The sequence below is a fragment of the Nycticebus coucang genome, chromosome 15, assembly GCF_027406575.1.
Source record: "Nycticebus coucang isolate mNycCou1 chromosome 15, mNycCou1.pri, whole genome shotgun sequence".
NCBI lineage: Eukaryota > Metazoa > Chordata > Mammalia > Primates > Lorisidae > Nycticebus > Nycticebus coucang.
Window position 1 is genome coordinate 69,555,718 of NC_069794.1, and position 26,599 is coordinate 69,582,316.

The 26,599-nt window shown below is 36.0% G+C and overlaps 1 protein-coding gene across 8 annotated transcripts in view; it reads left to right on the forward strand.

The window, feature by feature from the left end:
• IFT88 (intraflagellar transport 88) overlaps window positions 1-26,599 on the forward strand; it is a 164,591-nt gene that overhangs the window by 31,374 nt on the left and 106,618 nt on the right. For all 8 annotated transcript variants that reach the window (XR_008374646.1, XR_008374647.1, XM_053563849.1 and 5 more), the window contains 7 exons: window positions 1,615-1,705; window positions 3,022-3,126; window positions 4,747-4,849; window positions 5,557-5,671; window positions 7,488-7,719; window positions 9,475-9,545; window positions 14,565-14,651. Coding sequence is in view for 6 of the 8 variants with exons in the window: in XM_053563849.1 (XP_053419824.1) it covers window positions 1,615-1,705; window positions 3,022-3,126; window positions 4,747-4,849; window positions 5,557-5,671; window positions 7,488-7,719; window positions 9,475-9,545; window positions 14,565-14,651 (804 nt within the window). In the remaining 2 variants the exon portion in view is untranslated. The remainder of the gene's footprint in view (window positions 1-1,614; window positions 1,706-3,021; window positions 3,127-4,746; window positions 4,850-5,556; window positions 5,672-7,487; window positions 7,720-9,474; window positions 9,546-14,564; window positions 14,652-26,599) is intronic.

Below are 26,599 nucleotides of genomic sequence, written 5' to 3' on the forward strand. Positions count from 1 at the left end.
TCAACGTTCTGCTTTCTCTCACTTCTTTTCGGCCTCTTTTACTATCTGAGTTATATCAAGAATTTTGTCTTCTACCTCTGAAATTCTTTCTTCTGCATGGTCTAACCTGTTGCTGATACTTTCCATTGCATCTTTAAGTTCCCTAATTGACTGTTTCAGTTCCTTCAGCTCTGCTATATCCTTTCTATTATTCTTCATATCGTTCATCTCTTATTTTATTCTGTTTTTGGATTTCTTTTGGTTATTTTCCACTTTATTAGCAGTTTCCTTTATTTTGCCATCATTTCCTTTATTGTTTTTATCATGTGTATTCTAAATTCCCTTTCTGTCATTCCTAACATGTCTTTATAGGTGGAATCCTCTGCAGTAGCTACCTCATGGTCCCTTGGAGGGGTTGCTCTGGACTGGTTCTTCGTGTTGCCTGGAGTTTTCTGCTGATTCTTCCTCATGAGTGATTTCTTTTATCTGTTTCCTTGCCCTAATTTTCATTTCACTTCCTCTTGTTACTTATTTGGGGATACATGTGTTGGTATTAATGGAACCAGGATTTTTTTTTTTTTTTTTTTTTTGAGACAGAGTCTCACTATATTGCCCTCGGTAGAGTGCTATGGCATCATAGTTCACAGCAATTGTGGACTTAATTGATTCTCTTGCCTCAGCCTCCCAAGTAGCTGGGAGTACCGGCGCCTAGCACAACGTCTGGCTATTTTTTAGTTGTAGTTGTCATTGTTTGGCAGGCGCAGGCTGGATTTGAACCTGACAGGTCCGGTGTATGTGGCTGGCGCTCTAGCCACTGAGCTACAGGCGCTAAGCCTGAAGCCACGATTTTTAAACTTCTTTACCTTGTTAGAAACTTTCTCTATGGCGAGTGTGGTGCACTTATAGTCATAGTACTCTGGAGGCTGAGACAGGAGGATCCCATTAGCCCAAGAGATTGAGGCTGTGGTACCTCATGATTACACCTATAAATCACTACTGCACTCCTCTCCAGCCGGGGCGACATAGGAGGACCCATCTCTTCAAAAAAACAAAAACAAAAATGAAGAAGTTTTCTCTATAGCATTTTTCTGTTAGTAAATAAAACTTTTATGTAGTATCTCTTTATAGGGCTTTCAGTTTTCCACCATAAAATAAAGTTTTCATTTGCCATAATATCTGAAAAAAAAAATGTGCTTCCTTCTTGGGGTGGTAATATGATAGCCTGGGTCCTGGAATACATAGTTTGGCTTTAAATCCTGAGTCCATAATTCATTAACTTTGTGATCTTGGGCATAATACTTTACTTTCTAAACTTCATTTTCCTTGTCAATAAAATGGGAATGATGGTAGTTCTTGTAAATTTATTTGAGGTTATTATATGATTAAATGAAATAATTAGGGTAAAGCTGGGTGTTAAATTACTAATTTATCTGTTTTTACTATTACTATAAATAATTACTTGATGTAGTTATTTAAAAAATGGTGCATTTCCAATGTATGTAAGTTTGTCTTATCTGTGATTTATTCTTAAAAGTTTAAAAGAATATAATGGACACTGTTAAAAGTAAATTAAATTTTAGTATAAATTCTTAGTAGTTGAATAATTTAAGTTATGCCTATTTTTTTCTTTAATAGTCCAGAGGAAAAGATTAGACAACTAGAGAAGAAAGTAAATGAGTTGGTAGAAGAGAGCTGTATTGCCAACAGTTGTGGAGACTTAAAATTGGTACGTTTAGATACTAATAGAATGCAGGTCATGAAGTGTGTATAGGCTTTTGTATATACACGTGTATGTATAGATATATACTTTTATTGTTGAGTGGTCTTTGAATTTTGAATGAAGTGATTATTTTTGAGAACCAGGAGTTGTAACTCTGTTTCATGAGTGTGGGTGTCAAAATAATTGGCTGATTTTGTAGTTTTTGACATTGATATTTTGGGTAGGGAAAAAATTCTAATGTACTGGTTGATTTAATTTTGCAGCCTGGTAAACTACTGAATAAGATGCCAATGTGTTGCTGAAAGGCATAGCTATCTTGAGCCATATATGGTACTAATTATGGTTTTCTTATTGAAGACTCATTACCCTGAAATATTTTTTCCTAAGTAAACTAGAAAACCATGGTTTGCTTCCTGGCAATCCAACCCTATTTTTTAAAGTTTTGTCTTTTAATTTGTTTTAATCACATTACTTTCATTGTTGTACCATATAAATTTAATTTCTGTGACTTAATTATTGGATTAATGAATACTATTAGAGAGAAATAGTCAATCTAAAAAAGCTACTTTTAGCGCATGTGGCTCAAAGGAGTAGGGTGTTGGCCCCATATACCAGAGGTGGTGGGTTCAAACCCAGCCCTGGCCAAAAACTGCAAAAAAAAAAAAAAAATTCTAGAGAAAAATAAAGAAATAAAAAAGCGACTTTTATTGCTCAAAGAACTGGTGCTTTTTTTTTTTGGTAGCCCTAAAAAAAAAAAAAATACTCCCATGGTGAATTTGTCTGTGGTTAGACTCAGTAGGAATCAGAGAAAGGTTCTTGGCATTCTGAGTAAGGTATGAGCCAAGCTAAGCATCTGTTGTAACACTGGGCAACAGTTATTTCTTGACTTGTCTGTATTTTGAGCACCCCAGAAGCAAATAAAATTCATCTAAATTCCTACCTTGCAAAATTGAATTAAAATACCCAAACATAAAGAACCTGGGAAGACAAAAAGGTTGGTGAGCATGGTCAAGCCAAAACGGTGATGCAAGTCGTATAATAAACTGGACTTGGGATAAATACACCCCACATTTGATCCCTTATATTTTCTCCTTCTTTCCCAGAAAAACCACACCGACATTTCTATGCCAATGAGCATCAGTTTAAACAAATACTCTGAGTTCTATGTTTTCAAGGCAAAATTATGGTAAGAGTATAGAGTGACATCCTGGGAAGTCCAGGGATAGAAAATGAATTTAGCCAAGCTTTGTGTAGAGTTTTCCCAAATGCATAAAAGTTGATGAAGGCTCAAAGTGATTTACATTGTATAAATCTGATTTCAGGCCTTAGAAAAGGCAAAAGATGCAGGAAGAAAAGAGAGAGTCCTGGTGAGACAACGAGAACAAGTTACAACTCCAGAAAATATCAATTTGGATTTAACTTACTCAGTAAGTGTTGAAATACCTGCTGAAAAAAATTATTTTGGCTAGGATTTGTGGATTCCAAAGACTTCTTTCTTTTTTCTTTCTTGTTTTACTTTAAAGATCTTATTGGTCTTCATGTGCCAGAATTAGATTAATAATAATCTCTATCACCTTTTGGCATTTGGGCTAAGATCAAGAGTAATAATAATCTTTAGTTCACGAGATACTCTCGTCTTTGGTTTGTGCAAAGACCTCTTTTATTTATTTAGCTGTTAAATAAGTTAGTAAGTACTTGGAAAATATCCATTGTCCAATGGCTCTCTTTCTTTTTCTTTTCTTTTTTTTTTTTTTTTCAATTGACGGTGGGGTCTTTAGGGTCTACTTCTTGAAGTGTGTTAGTATTTATGCTCTATCTAGGACATAGACTCACAAGCTTGTGAGTCAGTGATTTTTCAAGGACTTCAAAACAAACTAAGCAAATAAGATGGGTAGTGGGTAAAACAATGATAGTGCCTCTAATTTCTAGCAAAATGTTCTTAATTTTCCCTGATGTTCCTTCTGCTTTAAAGGGTGTATTTTTTTTTTTTTTTGAGACAGTCTCACTATGTCACCCTCGGTAGAGTGCTATGGTGTCACAGCTCACAGCAACCTCAAACTCTTGGGCTTAAGCGATTCTCTTGCCTCAGCCTCCCGAGTAGCTGGGACCACAGGCACCCGCCACAGTTGACATTGTTGTTTAGCAGGCCAGGACCAGGCTTGAACCTGCCACCCTTGATATATGTGGCTGGCACCCTACTCACTGAGCTACAGGCACCACCTAAAGGGTGTATTTTCAGCGAGCTCAATTTTCTTGCATTAAACAAATGGGGAAAAAGGTGATTTGAAACTTTAGAATGTTACTGTTTAGAGCAAATATTTTTAAATTCTCTGAAATCTTACAGGGATAATTTGTGATGTTCATTTTTTACCTCTGAAACAATTTACTGTAAGTTAATAACTTAAATTAGAATTTAGTGTATAGAGCTTTTACTGTGCAAATTCCTAATCTACTTTAAGGTTTAAGATATTTCCACATGGGTTTTTTTTTAATTTTTAAAAAATTGTATTAATTTTTTTTTTGGTAGGAGATGGGAGTCTCTGTCATCTAGGCTGGAGTACAGGGGCATGATCGTAGCTTACTACTGTAGCCTCAAATTCCTGGGCTCAAGTGATCCTCTGTCTCAGCTTTCCAAGTAGCTGGGATTATAGGCAAGAGCCATTGCACCCAGCTCTCCACAAAATATTTAGCACCTATTTACAAAGAGATTTTAGCCCAGTATCTTTCTGATTTCTTTTATCACCAGCAGCATTAGTGATATATAGTTATTCTTTGTATATCTTCCAGAGATTTATGGATGGCAAATACTACTTAATTAAATAGAATACATAAAAAATTAAGTTGAAATTTAGGGGACCACTCTTCATGTATTGTTCTGCTTCATTTGGAATGCAAGACATTTTTTGTTTACTTAATTTTCTAATTGCTTTGGTATCTTAATATAAACAGGTAACTTTGCTATAGGAATTTAATCTCTAGAAAGCTTACAGGAGAAAGAGGCTTAACATGGTCATTATGTGTCTTTTTTGCAATATGTTTTTCCTTAGGTTCTTTTCAACTTGGCCAGTCAGTATTCAGCTAATGAAATGTATGCTGAAGCACTAAACACATATCAAGTAATAGTGAAAAACAAGATGTTTAGCAATGCAGGTACGTGGATATAATCAGTTTTATAAAATGAGGAGACATAAATTATCACTACAAAAGAACCAATAGTTATAGTTCCTTTGAAATGATGAAATGCTAAGCAAATGGGTATTTGATAGAGGTCTTTGCTTAATGATACTATTTATATGAAAATCTATACAAATACATATGAAGAAATATAGTTGGTATGAGGTATTACTGCCTTATAGGATACAAAAACTATATTATGTTAATACAAGTAGAATGAGCCATGGCAACCTCATAGAACATGCTTTCTTTAATATAAACTTATACACAAGAGACTATAATTTATATTTAGCATTTACATTGTGTAATTTTTTGATAGTATTAATGTTTATCAGGATATCATTTCCTTTAATATACTAAAATTCATGTGGCATTATTGAGTCTACTTTTAAAATATCTTATATTTCTTAAACCCATTGTTTTTCTTAGAAGAATACGCCTCCAACTTCATAAGGTAGATTAGTTGTTTAACAGCCATATTTCAGGAACCTATCTTTAAGTTCCTTTTCCTCAGAGAAGATAAGTGTGAAAATAGTATAATTGTTTTAACATTAGAATTTTAGGTAGTGTCTGAAGTCATAACTTGAGAAAAGCTTTAGAAAATATGAATGAATTAAAGTCATATAAAGTGGAAAAGGTGAAAAAATAGGACCATTATACATTGATTATTTTTTTTTAATTAGGAAGATTGAAAGTGAATATGGGAAATATTTATTTAAAGCAAAGAAATTATTCCAAAGCCATTAAATTCTACAGAATGGCATTAGATCAAATTCCAAGTGTCCATAAGGAAATGAGGTAAGTTTATATTATGATAACTTAAATTTAAGTGTTGTTTTCTTTCTTTTTTTTTCTTTTGTGTTGTTTTTCCACAACAAAGTAACTCTTCTGATCTATTTTTAGTGGGTTGAATGGTTTTGAAGTGCTTATACATGAAGGTGTTAGATTTATGTTATATGTGGTGTATTTTGATCTATTCCCTTGTTGCTACTTGCACACATTTGTATAATGACAAATTAAAGGTTAAAGGTGTTGTATTTAACCAAGGGAAATTAAACTAAGCTAATTGACTGATAGAGCGATTAACCCTGCCAGCCATTAGTACATGATACAACTTAATTACAACCTGGAATCATAATAGCATTCCTCCAGAACATATAAAATTCTAGAATACAGGGCTAGAAATTAAAACACCCTTATGTTGTTACTATAGCTAGAGATTAAAATAATGAGAGGAAAGGATTACATCTGAATTTCAGAGGAGGGGTGGAAACTGTGATATTTTCTATTCCTATAATATTTAGGTGTAAAAACAGTAAATTACCTTATGGTCTAGACTCTTAGTAATTAAGGGAACATATGAAGTTTTCAGCATATTTACTGGACATAATTCCCTAGACCCAGTACATTTCCTTTGTGAAAGTTAATTTATTTGTAATGCCACCTTTCATGATCATTTGTTTTTGAATTTTGCATGCTCTCTCCTTATCATCAGCAGACATTATCTAGCTTACAAAACACAATGCCTTTGAGGTGAGGCCAAGAATTGAGCATTTTAGAAAAAGGTAATAATATTGGGTAGCAGATATTAAGTGGTTAATAATCAATAATTGAGACAATCGGTGCTGTAAGTTGAGGAAATCATTATTGAGAACAAGAATAATCAAGGGAGGCTTTATGAGGAAGGTGTAGTTGAGATAGGTTCCTTAAGTGAAAAGAAGAGAAGGGGTAACATTCTATACAAAGGGTACACTTTGAGGGAAGTAGATATCCATGATGATCAGAGGATTCTGAATAAACTAATTTGGTAGAGGGATTATTTTGAGGACTGGTTAGAAATAAGGTGAGATCACATCCACTAAAATGGTTTTAATCAGAAAAACAGTAAAAAATTTTTGGTCAAAGTGTAGAAAGATTAGAAACATTACTCTTTAGAGATATAAAATGGTGCACCTACTTTGGAAAACATGCAGTTTCTTAAAAGTGAAACACAAATTTACCATATGACCATCAGTTCGACTTTTAAGTTTATACCAAAAAGAAATGAAAACATCCATTGTCACAAAGGCTTATCTGGGAATGTTCATAACAGCAAAAAAGTGCAAAGGATAAATAAAGTATGATATATATCCATACTACATATTGCTTTTTGGCAGGAATGAAGTACTGATACATGTTACAATAAGAAGGAACCTCAAAAAGATTATGTTAGGGAAGTAGGCCAGACAGAATATCACATATTGTATAATTCCATGCAATGTCTAGAAAAGGCAGACGGAAAATGGATTAGTGGTTACAAAGGGCTAGAAGAAAAAATGGAGATTATTAACGGGCATAGGTTTTCATTTTAGAGTAATGGAAATGACTTAAAGTAAGGATGTGGTTATAGTTCCACAACTGTATAAATACAGCAACAGTTATTGAATCACATACTTAAATAATTTTATGGTGTATGTGGTGTGTATGTGTGTGTGTGTGTATAAAGCTTCATCAGTAAAGTTTTTAACAAAGCAAAAACTTTTAAAGTGGCAAAAGTAAAAAGGAAATTACTTGTGGAGAGGCTTGAATGCCATATTAAAGAGTTTAAAATTTTAAAGCCTATCTTTTTTTTTAGGATTAAAATAATGCAGAACATTGGAGTTACATTTATTAGGACTGGTCAGTATTCAGACGCCATTAATTCATTTGAGCACATAATGAGTATGGCACCAAATTTGAAGGCAGGTTTCAACCTAATTCTCAGTTATTTTGCCATTGGAGACCGAGAGAAAATGAAGAAGTCATTCCAAAAATTGATTGCTGTTCCATTAGAAATTGATGAAGATGACAAATATATTTCACCAAGCGTGAGTATGAAAAAGACAGTTATGTAGCCACCTTCCAGTTATCTGTGTTTTTCTGTGTTCAGAATAAGAAAGTTGAAATACATTACTTCCTGGGTTTTTCCCCAGGCATATATATATATATATATATTTTTTGTAGAGAGAGAGTCTCACTTTACCGCCTTCAGTAGAGTGCTATGATGTCACAGGACTCACAGCAACCTCTAGCTCTTGGGCTTCTGCGATTCTTCTGCCTCAGCCTCCCAAGCAGCTGGTATTACAGGTGCCTGCCACAACGCCCGGCTATTTTTTGGTTGCAGTTCAGCCGGGGCTGGGTTATTAATGTGTTTTGTTATTGATATATTTCATTTATTATTTGAGAATGGGAATTTATTAAAATTGGATAAAGATTATGGTTTAAATAAACTTAATTATTTCATTAAGAGGAAAAAAATGTTATTAAACATAAAATGGCATATCATTCATTAAAGGTAATATCTTGACCAAGGAACCCCCAAATTCTTGTTTTGACCTTTTATGAGTCATTGTGAGTAGACAGAACTTAAACCATGTAGAGGCAATCCCTAGATTACAAATGAAATAGGTTTTGTAGGTTTGTCCTTAAATTGAATTTATATGTAAGTTGGAACAGGTATGTTTATTACCAATAAAAGCCTCTGTTCATAAGTGCTAATCATACATTAGCTGGATGTTTGTAACTTGGGGAATTACTGCAATAGCCTCCATTCATAAGTGTGAGTGTACATAAGTCAGATGTTTGTTAACTTGGGGACTGCTTGTATACTAAATATATCAAGAGTGAAATAAAGTAATTCCTTCTCCTTGATACAGTAACACATTATACAGCTATCATATTTTCAAGACCAAGGGAAACATTATATAATGTTAAATGAAAAAATATATATACACACCTACATGAATGTAAACTAGAATAACATACACCAAAGTAGAAATAGTAGTTTCTAGGCTATGAGATTGTTTTTCTTCTTAATGATTTGAATAAATTTTCCAGATTTTTATATATAAAATATTGGTATACTTTATATTATTTTATATTAAATCAAACTATGTAAAATTGCCTGTATTTATAGATCAAAAGGGTATGTTTTTAGTTTCATAGAGTTAACCTTTATAGATTTTCCTAGTAGAGTATAAGGGTACTGTAGCACAGTGGTACAGAGTGCAGGCTCTTAAACTGGATTCCTGGCTCCACTGTGCAGTTCTTACTCTTCTTGTGCCTTAGTTCCCTTATATATAAAATGGAACTAATTATAATAACCTGCCTTAAAAGGTTGTGAAGATTAAATGAGTAATGTTTAATGCATAAAATAGTACTAGAACCTAGTTAAGTGCTGGGTAAATGTGAATAATTATATATATTTTCATATGGAGAATGTACTTTTAATGGAGAGTAGAGCTATGGATCATACTAAGTAATTATATTTGAGGTTTTATATTTAGAATTAAAATACCAGACAGTGGTACTAATAACCACAGCTTCTATATATTTGGCCCTAATCTTTCCAGCCTGTTTTATCAGTGTCTTGGAATCAAGCTTAGTTCAGTGAACATAGATATCTGATGGATAATCAGAAATATTAAAAAAAAGTTCTACTCTACATAAAGGAAAATAGTTAAGAAGGATTAATTTACTTTCTGTTTTACACAACTAGTAAGTTAAGTGAGGAAGTTGATTAGAAATCCAAGTTCATGGTGTTTACTTCACAATTATTCATTTTTTCAATTTTATTTTCCCAGGATGATCCCCATACTAACTTAGTGATTGAAGCTATAAAAAATGATCATCTCAGGCAAATGGAACGTGACAGGTAATACCTCGGGCAATTAATAATTAAAACATAATAATATAGTTTTAATTTTTATAAAAGAGTTGAATATTCATTTCTGACTGTTTCTTATAAAACTTGTTAAATTCAATATATTTCTTGAATAGTGGTATCATTTCACCATTTCTGCACTTTACTAGATTCTATTTTCTCCATCAACTCATCTCAGCTCTCATGCTGATTTTATTTATTTATTACTCAATTCTGTAATTTCTTTCCCTCTGTATTTGGTATAATATTAAAACTTAACTTTGCCCTTATTTTAAAAATTATGCCTTTTGTATTTTTGTCCTGCCTCCCAATTAAATATCAACTCTGAGACAAAATTGTACTTATTTCATTTCTTTTTTCTTCTGATGTGATATTACAACCTATTTCTACTTAGAACACTTGACACTAAATGTCTGGTTTTCCCCACACCAACTACCTTAATTATCCAACTCTCTGGACACCAAGGGCTCTGTCTGATAAGTCTGCTCCAGTGTCCCATTCGCCACTGCAGATAACCAGTTCTAAGTCTGGGCTTCCTGTACTTCTGACTGACCTGCTATAAATCAGGGGTTCTCAGTACCCCATCCTCAGTGAACCCCTCCTCAGGTTCAGTAATTTTCTAGAACAGTTCATAGAATTTAGGATAACATTTTACATTTACCACTTTATTATAAAAAGTATAATTCAGAAACAACCAAATGGAGGAAATGCATAGGCATGTGGGAAGGGGTGTAGAGCTTCCATGCCCTCTCTGGATGTACCATTTTCCCAGTATCTCTGTGTGTTTTCCAACCTGGAAGCTCTCTGAATTCCATCATTTGGGTTTTTATGGAGGTTCCATTGTGTAGGCATGATTGATTATATTATTGAATGAACTCGATCTCCAGCTCTTGAGAGTTCCAACTCTCTCATATCATGGTTGGTTCCTGTGACAACCAGCCCCTATCTTGAAGTTTTCTGAGGACCACCAAGAAATTATCTCATTAGCATAAACTCAGGTATGTGTAAAAGGGGCTTATTATGAGGAGCAAAAGATACTTCTATCACTCAAGAAATTTCAAGGGTTTTAGGAAGTGTGTGTCAGGAACCAGGATGAAGACCAATATATTACTTCTTATATCACATCACAGGTACCTAGTCTTTTCCAAGTATGGTTTGAAAAGTTTTAATATTGCTGAGCCTAGTGGTTCACACCTGCAGTTCTAGCATTCTGGGAGGCTGAAGCGGGTAGATTGCTTGAGCTCAGAAGTTTGAAACCAGCTTGAGCAAGAGTGAGACCCCATCTCTACTAAAAATAGAAAAACTAATGATAGGTGCTTGTAGTCTCAACCACTCAGGAGGCTGAAGCAAGAGGATCCCTTGAGCCCAGGAGTTTGAGGTTGTTGTGAGCTAGTTGATACCACAGCACTCTATCCACGGGGACAGAGTAAGACTCTGTCTCAAAAAAAAAAAAAACACGAAAGTTTTAATATTTATTGAACATGCATTGGGTATATTAAGAGTATATCATATGATGGAGGGTCCTTAATCTTTTTTTTTTAATTGTAGTTAAAACACATATAATATAAAATTTACTACCTTAACAATTTTTAAGAGTATGGTTCAGTCGTATTAAATGCATTCACATTCTTGTATAACCAGTCTCCACAACTCTATTCATCTTTTTAAAATAAACCTCTGTACTCATTAAACAATAGCTCCTCTTTCCTAGACTTGGCAACCACCATTGTACTGTCTCTATGATTTTGACTATTCTGGGTACCTCATACTACATATAAGTGGAACCATACAGTATTTTCTTTTTGTGACTGGTTTATTGAACTTAGCATGATATCCTCAAAGTTTATTCATGGTATAGCTTGTCTTAGAATTTCCTTTCTTTTAAGGCTGAGTGATATTCTATGGTATGTATGGAGGCCCCTTAATCTTGAGGAATTAGTTTTGCCTTAAAATTAAAACACAGACTTACACTTCTAGGGAGATGAATTAGACATAGTTTTTCCTATTCTTTCCTCTAAGAACAACTGAAAACCCTGGAAACTTTATATATAAAGCAAATATAAGAAGATGGAAAGAGAAAGGCAAATTAGCAAAGGGCCTCAGAATGAGGTACTGAATTCCCTTCATACATCTCGGGAGCTAAAGCAGGTGGCAATCGAAACCAATGGGTACATTACAAGACAAAACAAGAAAGTACCAAGTAAAATCTGCTTTCTCTAGCCAAAGGATCAGGAAGGGAATAAGCTAGCAGTACTGAAAACTTTTAGATAAATACCACAGAAGAAAGTGTCTGTACCCCCATGTACACCAGCAAAAGCCAAGTTGGAAGGGAGCCTAGACTTCATCCTTGCAAAGCTGTGAGAAGATGCCCCTAAACACCACCCTGCTTCTCTTGGTGTCAGAGGAGGGCAAGTAGGGAGCCAGGACTTTAATCCCTGAAGTCTGTTCTGTGGTGTCAGCGGATGACTAATGAGGGGTGCCTGGAAATCTACCCCCACCCAGCAATTGTGACGTACCCCTCCACTTTTCTCTTGGGATAGTGTCAGAGGGATTTCTGTCTTCATCTGGTAGTGATAAGGTGGTTTCTCTCCTTCCTCTGCTGGAGTGGTATCCAGAAAGCCAGCTAAAACAGATTTAAATAAAATCCAGGGTCTCATAATTCAGAAATGTCTCATTAATCCATCACTTGTGAAGGAAGGAAGGAAGATTCCAACCTGAATAAAAAAAGACAATCAGCCTGGGCCTAGTGGCTCATGCCTGTAATTCCAACATCTTAAGAGGCTGAGGCAGGAGGATTGCCTGAGCCCAGGAGCTCCACACCAGCCTGGGTAATACAATGAGATCCTGTCACTACAAAAAATTTACATATTACTCAGTCATAGTGATGGTGTGCACCTATGCCACTCTGCCTGGTGACAGAGCGAGAGACCCTGCCTCTAAAATTAAAGCAATGAGAGATACCACAATACCACCACTTCACACTAATATGCTATAGTGAAAAAAAAAAAGAGAGAAAATAAGAAGTGTTGGTGAGGGTGTGGAACTCTTATATGCTGGTGATGGGAATATAAAATGGCACTTTGGAAAGCAGTCTGGAAGTTCCCCAAAAGGTTAAAATATACCTTTGTGACCCAGAAATTTCATTTCTAGGTATATATCCAAAGTAATAAGAGCATGTGTCCACCTAATGGCTGGTACACAGATGTTCTTAGTAATATTATTCGTAGTATGAAAAAGTGGAAATAATCTAAATGTCCAAGAACTCATGTATGGATAGGTAACATATGTTCTATCCATACTGTGGAATGTTACTCAGCCATAAAAAGGAATGAAGTACTGATTCGTGCTACAATACAGATGAACCTTGAAAAGATGATACGTGAAAAAAGCCAGTCACAAAAGCTATCTATTCTGTGATTCTGTTAATGTCAGTACAGATTTGGCAGATCGAAAAAGACAAAGTAGTTTACTGGTTGGTAGTGGGTAGGTAGTTTGTAGATATAGGGAAATGTCTGCTAATGAGTACTGGGTTTCTTTTTTGGGGTGATGATAATGTTCTAAGAGTGATTGTGGTGATTGCTGCACAAATCTGCCAGAATATTTAAACCATTGAATTACAGCTTTTATATAGGTTAATTGTATGGTATATGAGTTATACCTCTCTGAAGGTTTCAAAGAAAGAAAAGAAGGATTCAAAAGTCTGTTTTTAAAATTACTCACCGTGACCAGATAGGATTAATATCAAGGATGCAAGGCTGGTTCATTATTAGAAAATCAGTCTGTGTGATCCACCATGCTAACAAGCTGAAGAAGAAAAAACAATCATGATTGAAAAAAGATGAACCTTTTCTCTGTTTCTTTTTATGATTCTGTGATGAATGAGTGTTGAATTTGTCAAATACTTTTTCTGCATCACTTTTTGTAACATCGGTATTAATAACAAAAGGAATAAACTGTTGATACATGCAACAGTATGAATAAATCTGAAAGGAGTTGTACCTTATGAAAATAGCCAATCCCAAAAGATACGCTAAATGATTCCATTTATATAACATTCTTAAAATGATAAAATTATAGAAATGGAGACCAGGTTTGTCGTCTTCAGGAGTTGGGGGTGTGGGGATAAGAGGGCAACGTAAGGTCATGGAAATATGATGGAAATATTCTGTATCTTGGTTAGCAGCCAGTAACCTGGTTATGATATCATACTATAGTTTTGAAAGATGTTACTATTGGGGAGAGTTGGTAAGGGGTACATGGGATCACTGTTATTTTTTACAAATGCATGTGAATCTGCAATTGTCTCAAAAAGTTTAAAAGCAAGAATAACTATTACAGAATGTTTAATGACTTGGAAAGATGTTATTTCTATATTAGTATAGCATATTAAGTATGAAGAGCAGAATATAACAACTGTATATATAAGTCCAAGAATAAATGACAAAGAATTTTTATCTACCCTATAAATTGGGTATCCAAATATCCACTTTGAAAAGTACTTTGCCATTTTTCAGTAATGGTGATCATGCACATTTCATATATGTACACAATAGATATGTATGCACACACATACCTATAGATGGATACGTATATACCACATACCAAAGCAACAGGTATAATAGTAATTCAGTTTTACTATTTACCACATCCTATTTCTTCAGTGGCCATTTCACTCTGTACTTTGATGCCCACAGTGCAGGCTATGTAGCTTCTAGGGCAGTGTCTCTTTCTCTAGTGTCTCTTTCTTCGGTTTGTCAGAAGGCATCATAAAGGAAAAAAAGAAAAGATATGAACATTGTTGACCGAGAAAGCAGTCATGGCTTGCTAATCTCATTTCCTGGACATGGCTTTTAGCCTGACTTATAAATAGATTTCTAGTCCATCATTTAATAGGTTTTTGTGGTAAGTTAGCTTTGATAGGTAATGGTTACACTTAAATTTTAAAAAGTAAATCCAAACTATTTTTACACTGTATTTTTAAATGTAACTTTTTTTGTTTGTTTGCTATAGGAAAGCCATGGCAGAAAAATACATCATGACAGCTGCAAAACTCATTGCTCCTGTGATTGAAACATCTTTTGCTGTAGGTTATGACTGGTAAGAGAGAAGAAATTCAATAAAACTTCATGGATATGGTATTTTCATAATTTATATTTTTGAATTAAAATTAATATCATTAGAAAAATGAATAATTTTTTTAAAATTTCAGATTAATATGGAGGTACATATGATTTAGTTGCATAGTTTCCTTTGTAAGATTAAAGTCCAGGTGGTAATCGTGCCCTTCACTCAGGAAATGTGCAATATATACATGCAGTGTTTACACTGGGAGGCGTACTCAGCCCCTCCACTCCCCTTACTTGAATTTAATTTAGTTTTTCTTTCTTTTTTATTGTTGGGAATTGGTTGCGTATACAATAAACCAGATTACATTGATTGCATTTGTTAGGCAAAGTCCCTCTTGCAATCCTGTCTTGCCCCCAAAAGGTGTGGCACACACCAAGGCCCCACCCTGTCCCTCCTTCCTTCTCTCTGCTCTTCCTTTCTCCACCCTGTCCTCCTCCTTTCTCTCTCTGCTTTCCGCTTTCCCACCCCCACCATGTCCTTAATTGTCCTCATACAAAATTGAGTACATAGGATTCATGCTTCTCCATTCTTGTGATGCTTTACTAAGAATAATGTCTTCCACTTCCATCCAGGTTAATATAAAGGATGTAAAGTCTCCATTTTTTTTAATGGCTGAATAGTATTCCATGGTATACATATACCACACCTTGTTAATCCATTCCTGAGTTGGCGGGCATTTAGGCTATTTCCACATTTTGGCAATTGTAAATTGAGCTACAGTCTCGTGCAAGTGTCCTTATGATAAAAGAATTTTTTTCCTTCTGGGTAGATGCCCAGTAATGGGATTGGAGGATCAAATGGGAGGTCTAGCTTGAGTTCCTTGAGGGTTCTCCATACTCCTTCCAAAAATGTTCTACGAGTTTGCAGGGCCACCAGCAGTGTAAAAGTGTTCCCTTCTCTCCACATCCACGCCAGCATCTGCAATTTTGAGATTTTGTGATGTGAGCCACTCTCACTGGGGTTAGATGGTATCTCAGGGTGGTTTTGATTTGTATTTCTCTAATAGATAGGGATGAACATTTTTTCATGTTAGCCATTCGTCTGTCTTCTTTAGAGAAGGTTCTATTCATGTCTCTTGCCCATTGATATATGGGATTGTTGGCTGTTTTCATGTGGCTGTAATCATGTGGATTAATTTGAGTTCTCTATAGATCCTAGTTATCAAGCTTTTGCTGATTGAAAATATGCAAATATCCTTTCCCATTGGGCAGGTTGTCTTTTTGCTTTGGTTGTTGTCTCCTTAGCTCTACAGAAGCTTTTCAGTTTAATAAAGTCCCATTTGTTTATTTTTGTTGTTGTTGCAGTTGCCATGGCAGTCTTCTTCATGAAGTCTTTCCCCAGGCCAATATCTTCCAGTGTTTTTCCTATGCTTTCTTTGAGGATTTTTATTGTTTCATGCCTTAAATTTAAGTCCTTTATCCATCTTGAATCAATTTTTGTGAGTGGAGAAAGGTGTGGGTCCAATTTCAGTCTTTTACATGTGGATATCCAGTTCTCCCAACACCATTTATTCAATAGGGGGTCTTTCCCCAAGGTATGATCTTGTATGGTTTATCAAAGATTAGGTGGTTTTAAGATGTTAGTTTCATTTCCTTGTTTTCTATTCAATTACAAATGTCTATGTCTCTATTTTTGTGCCAGTACCATGCTGTCTTGAGCACTATGGCTTTGTAGTACAGCCTAAAATCTGGTATGGTGATGCCCCCAGCTTTATTTTTATTACTAAGAGCTGCCTTAGCTACACAGATTTTTTTCTGGTTCCATACAAAACTCAGAATCAAGTTTTCCAAATCTTGAAAGTATGATGTTGGTATGATTTTAATAGTATGATTTTAATAGGAATGGCAATGAATAGGTAGATTGCTTTGGAAATATAGACATTTTAACAATGTTGATTATTCCCATCCATGAGCATGGTATGTTCTTCCATTTGTTAATATCCTCTGCTATTTCCTTTCTGAGGATTTCTTAATTTTCTTTCTGGAAGTCCTTCACCTCCTTCGTTAGGTATATTCCTAGGTATTTCATTTTCTTTGAAACTATGGTGAAGGCAAGTGTGTCCTTAATTAGCTTCTCATCTTGACTGTTATTGGTGTATACAAAGGCTAATGACTTGTGGACATTGGTTTTATATCCTGAGACATTATTGTATTTTTTGATGACTTCCAGGAGTCTTGTGGTTGAGTCTTTGGGATTCTTTAAGTATAAGATCATGTCATCAGCAAAGAGGGAGAGTTTGACCTCCTCTGCTCCCATTTGGATTCCCTTTATTTTCTTGTCTTGCCTAATTGTATTGGCTAGAACTTCCAGTACCATGTTGAATAGTAAAGGTGACAGAGGACAACCTTGTCTGGTTCCAGTTCTAAGAGGAAAAGCTTTCAGTTTTACTCCATTCAGTAAAATATTAGCTGTGGGTTTGTCATAGATAGCTTCAATCAGTTTTAGAAATGTGCCACCTATGCCTATACTCTTCAGTGTTCTAATTAGAAAAGGATGCTGGATTTTATCAAATGCTTTTTCTGCATCTATTGAGAGGATCATATGATCTTTATTTTTGCCTCTGTTAATATGGTGGATAACGTTTATGGACTTGCGTATGTTAAACCAGCCTTGCATCCCTGGGATGAAGCCTACTTGATCATGATGAATGACTTTTCTGATGATAAGCTGTAATCTATTGACTAGGATTTTGTTGAGAATTTTTGCGTCTATGTTCATGAGTGAAATTGGTCTGAAATTCTCCTTTTGTTGGCTAGAATTTTGTTGAGAATTTTTGCATCTATATTCATTAATTAAATCATCTATAATTCTCTTTTTTAGTGGGGTCTTTTCCTGGTTTTGGTATCACGATGATGTTTGTTTCATAGAACATGTTGGGAAAGATTCCTTTCTCCTCAAATTTTGGAATAATTTCAGCAGTACGGGATTAAGGTCTTCCTTGAAGGTTTGATAGAATTCTGGTGTGAAGCCATCTGGACCAGGGCATTCGTTTGTTGGAAACATTTTTATTGTTTCTTTAATCTCAGTGCTTGAAATTGGTACTGTTATTCTAGGGTCTCATTTAAAACTCTTGTATCTTTTTTTAATTTCTGTTCAGAGGATCTGTCCAACTCTGTAAGAGGAGTGTTAAAGTCCCCTGTTATTGTGGTATTATCGCATATCATATTGTTCAGACTGAGTAAGGTCTGTTTCAAGAATCTGGGATCATTTAAATTGGGTGTATAAATATTTAGAATTGAAACATCTTCTTGTTGTATTTTTCCCTTGACCGATATAAAGTGACCATCTTTGTCTTTTTTGACTTTACTTGCTTTAAATCCACATGAATCTGAAAATAAGATTGCAACTTCTCTTTTCTTCTGAATGCCATTTGCCTGAAAAATTGTCTTCCAACCCTTGACTCGGAGTTTTAATTTGTCTTTTGAAGCCAGGTGTGTTTCTTGCGGACAGCAAATGGATGGCTTGTGTTTTTTAATCCAGTCAGCCAATCTATGTCTCTTCTGTGGGGAATTCAAGCCATTAACATTTATTAAGATAATTGATAAGTGTGGTAGTATTCTATTCATCTTATTTTGTGAGAATCCATTGCCCAGTTTTATCTTTTGCATCAGTGTGGAGGTTAGGTTCTGTCCTTTAATTTCTGAGTTCTTACTTTGCTGCTGATCCATTGTGGTGGTCAGTGTGGAGAACAGGTTGAAGTATTTCCTGTAGAGCTGGTCTTGTGGCGAATTTCCTCAATGTTTGTATATCCGTAAATGATTTGATTTCTCCATCAATTTTGAAGCTTAGCTTAGCAGGGTACAGAATTCTGGGCTGGAAATTGTTCTGTTTAAGTAGATTAAAGGTAGATGACCATTTTCTTCTTGCTTGGAAAGTTTCATTAGAGAAGTCTGCCATCACTCTGATGGATTTGCCCCTATAGGTCAACTGGTGCTTACTCCTGGCAGCTTGCAGAATCTTTTCTTTTGTCTTGACTTTGGACAGGTTCATCACAATGTGTCTTGGAGAAGCTCGGTTCGAGTTGAGGCGACCTGGGGTCCGATATCCCTCTGAAAGCAGTGTGTCAGAATCTTTGGTGATATTTGGGAAATTTTCTTTTATAATATTCTCTAGTATGGCTTCCATTTCTCTGGGGCATTCTTCTTCCCCCTCTGGGATTCCTATACCTCGTATGTTGGAATGCTTCATAAAGTCCCATAATTCTGACAGTGAACGTTCTGCTTTCTCTCTCTTCTTTTCTGCCTCTTTTACTATCTGAGTTATCTCAAGAACTTTGTCTTCTCCCTCTGAAATTCTTTCTTCTGCATGGTCTAACCTGTTGCTGATACTTTCCATTGAATCTTTAAGTTCCCTAATTGACTGTTTCAGTTCCTTCAGCTCTGCTATATCCTTTTTATATTCTTCATATAATTCATCTCTTATTTGATTCTGTTTTTGGATTTCCTTTTGGTTATTTTCCATTGTATTAGCAGTTTCCTTCATTGTTTCCATCATTTCTTTCATTTTTTTCATCATGTGTATTCTAAATTCCCTTTCTGTCATTCCTCACATTTCTTTATAGGTGGACTCCTCTGCAGTAGCTACCTCATGTTCCCTTGGAGGGGTTGTTCTGGACTGGTTCTTCATGTTGCCTGGAGTTTCTGCTGATTCTTCCTCATGAGTGATTTCTTTTATCTGTTTCCTTGCCCTAATTTTCCTTTCACTTCCTCTTGCTCTTTAAGTTCTCATGCCTGTGGACTAAGGGTTAGATGATTCCTTTTGGTACAGGACCAGAATGGTGAGAAGGTTGAAGAGCAAGAAAGGGATGAAAGAAAGGAGGACCGAGTGAAAAGAAAAAAAAAGTAGAGAAAGGAGAGGGGGTGGGTAAAAGGAATATTGACAAAAAGAAGAGATGCACAGAAAGAGGGAGACAGAGCAATATAGGTATACAGTAGGGTACTTTGACACAACCTTTAAAAAAAAACATTTTCTTGGGGTGGCCAGTTGGGTGGGTCCCTTGAGGTCAGCAGCTCTTTGCTAACCTGATCAGACACACTACCCCACCTCCACCAAGTAGAGAGGAAAGACAAAGATGCTATAAATCAAAACAAAAGAAGCAAACAGAAAACTTCACGGAATAAAATTGGGCGATAAACCAAATAATAGCAAAAATGAATCACTAGCAAAAATGAAGTTCTAGTTATTAAAAAAGGCAGCAACGGGAAATTATAATTAAACTAGAAAAAATGAGAAAGAAAAAAGATGTGTACGGAAAAGGTTGAAATTAAAAAACAAAACAACATCAACAACATCAAAATAAACAAAAAAACAACCAAACCAAAAAAAAAAAATAGGAAAAACAAAACCACAACCAAAAACAAAGCAGTATGTATATGTTGTTGAATATTGTCTGGGCAGCATGTGGTCTTATGGGGTATGAGATGTTAATCACAGTTCTGATACGACTGGAGGCTGCTGATTTCTCAAACCCCAGCAGGTAAACACCCTAAGTCACTCTTCAGCCCCCTTAAAAGGCACTTTGAACTTGTAAACTTGCTGAACAGAAGGTTTCCCAGTAAAGTGCTTGTCGCTGGAATCACTGCTGAAGTGGCTATCCACTTACCCAGTGTGCCAAAACTGGTCTCACTCTGTCCCTGAGGGTTAGGGCTGCAAGGCGGCTCAGACCCTACCCTTAGGCTACTCGGTGGCTGGCTTATCAGCTCCCACCCAATTCTAGCTCTGCTACCCTGAGGGCGGAGCTTGCCGGGGCGGAACGCCCACAGTGGCTCCCTGTGGCCCACAGCCAAACACTGTTAGATCCGTCTGGCTCAGCGGCTCAGACTGGGGCCCTAGACAACCGCCAAAGTTTTCCACATTCCTGCTCAGGCTCTCCCCAAGGAAGTTCAAATGAGTGCCAAGTCCAAAGACACCAATACAGTTCACAGGTAAGGCCTTTCTGGTTTGCAGTCTCGCTGCTATTGAACTTACAGTTGTGGGTGGGTTTAGACCTATTGAACACACGTGACCACTTGCCGTTTTTCCACTGTTTTAGTCCTCCTCTTGGGGTCCAGAAGTCTCTCGCTGACTCTCTGTATCCTCACAGGGGTGATGATAGGCAGATCCCACCAGCCAGAGATGCCTGGAGTCCTATCTCCCTGGACTCACGGTGCCCAGATGCAAGGAAGTAGTTACTCGGCCGCCATCTTGCTCTCCTCCTAGTTCTTTTTTTTTTTTTTTTTTATTAAATCATAGCTGTGTACATTAATGCAATCATGGGGAACCACACACTGGTTTTATAGAACATTTGACATATTTTCATCACACTGGTTAACATAGCCTTGCTGGCATTTTCATAGTTATTGTGTTAAGACATTTATATTCTACATTTACTACGTTTCACATGTACCTTTGTAAGATGCACTGTAGGTGTAATCCCACCATCACCCTCCCTCCGCCCATCCTCCCCCTCTCTCCCCTCCCTCTTCCCCTTCCCCATATTCTTAGGTTATAACTGGGTTATGGCTTTCATGTGAAAGCCATAAATTAGTTTCATAGTAGGGCTGAGTACATTGGATACTTTTTCTTCCATTCTTGGGATACTTTACTAAGAAGAGTATGTTCCAGCTCCATCCATGTAAACATGAAAGAGGTAAAGTCTCCATCTTTCTTTAAGGCTGCATAATATTCCATGGTGTACATAAACCACAATTTATTAGTCCATTCCTGGGTCGATGGGCAGTTGGGCTTTTTCCATGACTTAGAAATTATGAATTAGGCTGCAATAAACTTTCTGGTATAAATATCTTTTTTATAATGTGATTTTTGGTCTCCTGGGTATATACCTAGTAGAGGAATTATAGGATTGAATGGCAGGTCAATTTTTAGATCTCTAAGTGTTCTCCAAACATCTTTCCAAAAGGAATGTATTAATTTGCATTCCCACCAGCAGTGTAGAAGTATTTCCTTTTCTCCACATCCATGCCAATATCTCTGGTCTTGAGATTTTGTGATATGGGCTAATCTTACTGGAGTTAGATGATATCTCAAAGTAGTTTTGATTTGCATTTCTCTGATGATTAAGGATAATGAGCATTTTTTCATATGTCTGTAGGCCATGCGCCTGTCTTCTTCAGAGAAATTTCTCTTCAAGTCCCTTGCCCAGCCTGAGATGGGATCATTTGTTCTTTTCTTGCTAATACGTTTTAGTTCTCTGTGGATTCTGGTTATTAAACCTTTGTCGGAGACTTAACCTGCAAATATCTTCTCCCATTCTGAGGGCTGTCTGCTTGCTTTACTTACTGTGTTCTTGGCTGTGCAGAAGCTTTTTAGTTTGATCAGGTCCCAGTAGTGTATTTCTGAAGCTGCTTCAGTTTCTCGGGGGGTCCTCCTCATAAAATATTCAACCAGACTATTTTCTTCAAGAGTATTCCCTGCACATTCTTCTAGTATTGTTATAGTTTCATGTCTTAAGTTTAAATCTTTACTCAAATGAAAGTCTACCTTAGTTAATGGTGAAAGGTATAGGTCCAGTTTCAGTCTTCTACAGGTTGCCAGCCAGTTCATCCAGCACCATTTGTTAAACAGGGAATCGTTTCCCCATTGAATGTTTTTAATTGGCTTGTCAAAGATCAAATAATGGTAAGTAGCTGGATTCATCTCTTGGTTCTCTATTCTGTTCCAGATATCTACTTCTCTTTTTTTGTGCCAGTACCATGCTGTTTTGAACACTATCGATTTATAGTATTGTCTCAGGTCCGATAGCATGATTCCTCCGGCTTTGTTTTTATTTCTGAGTAATGTCTTGGCTATTCGAGGTTTTTACTGATTCCATATAAAACAAAGTATTATTTTTTTCAAGATCTTTAAAGTATGGCAGTGGAGCTTTAATAGGGATTGCATTAAAATTTTATATTGCTTTGGGTAGTATGGACATTTTAACAATGTTGATTCTTCCCAGCCATAGGCATGGTATGTTTTTCCATTTGTTAACATTTTCAGCTATTTCTTTTCTTATAGTTTCATAGTTTTCTTTATAGAGATATTTCGTGTCCTTTGTTAAATAAACTCACAATATTTCATCTTCTTTGGCACTAACTACTGTGAATGGAATAGAGTCCTTAACTGTTTTTCAGCTAGACTATTGTTGGTATATATAAAGGCTATGGATTTATTAATGTTGATTAGGTAACCTGAGACGCTCCTGCATTCCTTGATCACTTCTAAGAGTTTTGTAGTAGAATCCCTGGTGTTTTCCAGATATACAATCATATCATCTGCGATGAGTGAAAGTTTGATCTCTTCTGACCGTATATGGATACCCTTGATCGCCTTTTCTTCCCTAATTGCCATGGCTAAAACTTCCCTTATAATGTTAAAGAGCAGTGGAGACAGTGGGAAACCTGGCCTGCTTCCTGATTGAGTGGAAAATGATTTCAATTTAGCTCCATTCAATATGATATTGGCTGTGGGTCTGCTGTAGATGGCCTCCTTCTATACCAATGTTAAAGAGCAGTGGAGACAATGGGCAGCCTTGTCTGCTTCCTGAGCTGAGTGTAAATGATTTCAATTTAAATCCATTCAATACGATATTGGCTGTGGGTTTGCTGTAGATGGCCTCTATCAGTTTAATAAATGTCCCTTCTATACCAGTTTTCTTAAGTGTTCTGATCATGAAGGGATGCTGGATATTATCAAAAGTTTTTTCTGCATCAGTTGAGAGAATCATATGGTCTTTGTTTTTAATTTGTTTATGTGCTGAATTATATTTATAGATTTATGGATATTGCACCAGCCTTAAGACCCTGGGATAGAACTGACTTGGTCATGATGTATAGTTTGTTTGATGTTTTGCTGAATTCCGTTTGTTAGGATCTTGTTGAATATTTTGCATCTATATTCATTAGTGATATTGGTCTATAATTTTCTTTTCTTGTTGGGTCTTTTCCTGGTTTGGGGATCAGGGTGATGTTTGCTGCATAGAATGTGTTGGGTAGTATTCCTTTGTTTTCTATACTTTGGAACAGGTTGAGTAATATAGGTACTAGGTCCTCTTTAAAGGTTGGTAGAATTCTGACGTGAAGCCATCTGGTCCCAGCCTTCTTTTTCTATCTTTTGGAACAGGTTGATTAATATAGGTACTAATTCCTCTTTAAAGGTTTGGTAGAATTCTGACGTGAAACCATCTGGTCCCGGGCTTTTCTTTTTAGGGAGGTTTTGTATGGTTGATGCTATTTCAGAACTTGATATAGGCCTGTTCAACATTTCCACTTGATTCTGGCTAAGTCTTGGAAGGTGATGTGCTTCCAAGTATTGGTCAGTTTCTTTCAGATTTTCATATTTCTTAGATAAAGTTCTTGTAATATTCATTAAGGATTTTTTGAATTTCTGAGGAGTCTGTTATTATTTCGTCTTTGTCATATCTGATTGATGAAATTGGAAATTTTACTCTTTTTTTCTTGGTTAGGTTAGCCAAAGGTTTACCTATTTTATTGACCTTTTTCAAAAAACCAACTTTTTGATTTATCGATCTGTTGTATAATTCTTTTGTTTTCAATTTCATTTAATTTTGCTCTAATTTTGGTTATTTCTTTTCTCCTACTAGATTGGGGCTTAGAATGTTCTTCTTTTTCCAGTTGCTTGAGATGTCCCTTGAAGTTGTTCACTTCCTACTTGAGATGTCCCATTAAGTTGTTAACTTCCTCTCTTTTCGTTCTCTTGAGGAAGGCTTGCAGTGCTATAAATTTCCCTCTTAGGGAAATTGCAGTATCCTGGAGGTTCTGATAATTCGTGTCTCATTGTCATTTTGTTCCAAAAATTTGGCAGTTTCATTCTTAATCTCATCTATGACCCAGCTATCATTCAGCATAAGGTTATTTAACTTGCGTGTTTTGTATGAGTATGCAGATTCCTGTTGTTACTGAGTTCAACTTTTATTCCATGGTGGTCCGAGAAGATGCATGGAATAATTTCTATTCCTTTAAATTTACTGAGATTAGACTCGTGACCTAGTATGTGATTGATTTTGGAGTATGTTCCGTGGGCTGATAAGAAGTATGTGTATTCAGCTTTGTTGGGATGAAATGTTATGTAGATGTTTGCTAAATCCAAATGTTGGATGAATAGGTTTAAATGTAAAATTTCTTTGTTCAGGTTCTTACTGGAGGATCTATTCAACACTGCCAAAGGAGTGTTGAAATCTCCGACTATTATGAAACTGGAGGAAATCAAGTTGCTTATGTCTGTGAGAGTTTCTCTTATAAATTGAGGCGCATTCTGGTTGGGTGCATAAATATTAATAATTGAAATCTCATCATATTGAGTATTACCCTTAACAAATATGAAGTGACCATTCTTATCCTTCCTTACATTTTTTGGTTTAAAACCTATTGTATCTGCAAATAGAATTGCAACACCTGCTTTTTTCTGATTACCATTTTCCTGAAATATGGACGACCATCTTTTCACCCTGAGTCTGTATTTATCTTTTAAGGTAAGATGTGATTCTTGTATGCAGCAAATATTTAGCCTGAGTTTTTGTATCCAGTCAGCTAACCTGTGCCTTTTTTGAGGACAGTTTAAGCCATTTACATTAATATAGAATATAGATAAGTCTGGTAAAATTTTGAGTATCGAGTTTTTCGAAAGTCCAGTGGACATTTTTAATCCTTTCACCACTGTGGAAGTTGGAGTTTGATCAAAAGTTTCTGAGTGAGTTTACTTTTGTGGTAGAGGATTGGGTTTGTCATTATGGAGGATAGGTCTGAGAATATCCTGAAGAGCTGGTTTGGTTATGGCAAATTTCTTCAACTTGTGAATGTCATTAAAGTATTTAATTTCTCCATCATAAATGAAACTCAGTTTAGCTGAATACAAGATCCGGGGTTGAAAGTTATTTTGTTTTAGTAGGTTAAAAGTCTATGACAACCCTCTTCTGGCTTGAAAAGTTTCAGCAGAGAATCTGCAGTCATTCTAATATTCTTTTCTTTGTAGGTAATGGTTTTCTTACCTCTGGCTACTTTCAGAATTATCTCCTCCATATTAACTTTAGTGAAGTTAATTATGATGTGCCTGGGGGATTCTTATTCGAGTTGAGTCTTGCTGGGGTTCTGAAACTGTCTGGTATCTGAATTTCAGAATGTCTTGGCATGTTTGGAAAATTCTCTTTCATAATTTCATGGGGAAGGACCTATCTGCCTTGCGAAGCCACTTCATCTCTTTCAGGGATTCCAATGAGGCGGATATTAGCCACCTTCCAATTATCCCAGATCTCTCTGAGAGAATGATTTGTTTTTGCTCTCCATTTGTCTTCCTCTTTGATTGTTTGGGAGCGTTCAAAAGCTTTGTCTTCAATGTCAGAAATCCTTTCTTCTGCTTGCTCCGCTCTGTTACTAAGGGATTCTGGTGTATTTTCAGGTCTTTGAGGACTGCAAATTCTTGCTTCAATGTGTCAAAATCTTTGGTGGTTTTGTCTTTAAATTCGTTGACTTCTTGAGACAACTTTTAAATTTCTCCTCAAATTTCTAATTCCAACTTTTGAATTGCTCCTCGATTTTCTAATTCCAAATTTTCCTCCATTCTATTAATCTTGTTTGCAATCCAAATTTCTGACATCTAGGCCATCTGTTTATGAATGGGATCTTCAGTTACATCTGCCATATCTTTCCTTGGGGGCGTTGATCTAATCTGGTTATTCATGTTACCGGAGTTTTTCCACTGATTCTGCCCCATGATTATTTTACACTGTTTGACTTTTCCCCTGGAGCTTTGCCGAGGATCTGTACAGTGCTACAGCATGAGAAACTGGGGACCTGTTTGGTGTGGTGGGGCTAAGTGGCTCTGTCTTGTTTTCAGCTGGTCTCTGTCTGACCCTGGTGAAAGAGTTACTCTGGGTTGAAGTCTCAGCTGTGGAGAAATACCAGCAATTAAGTCACCCCGCCGCC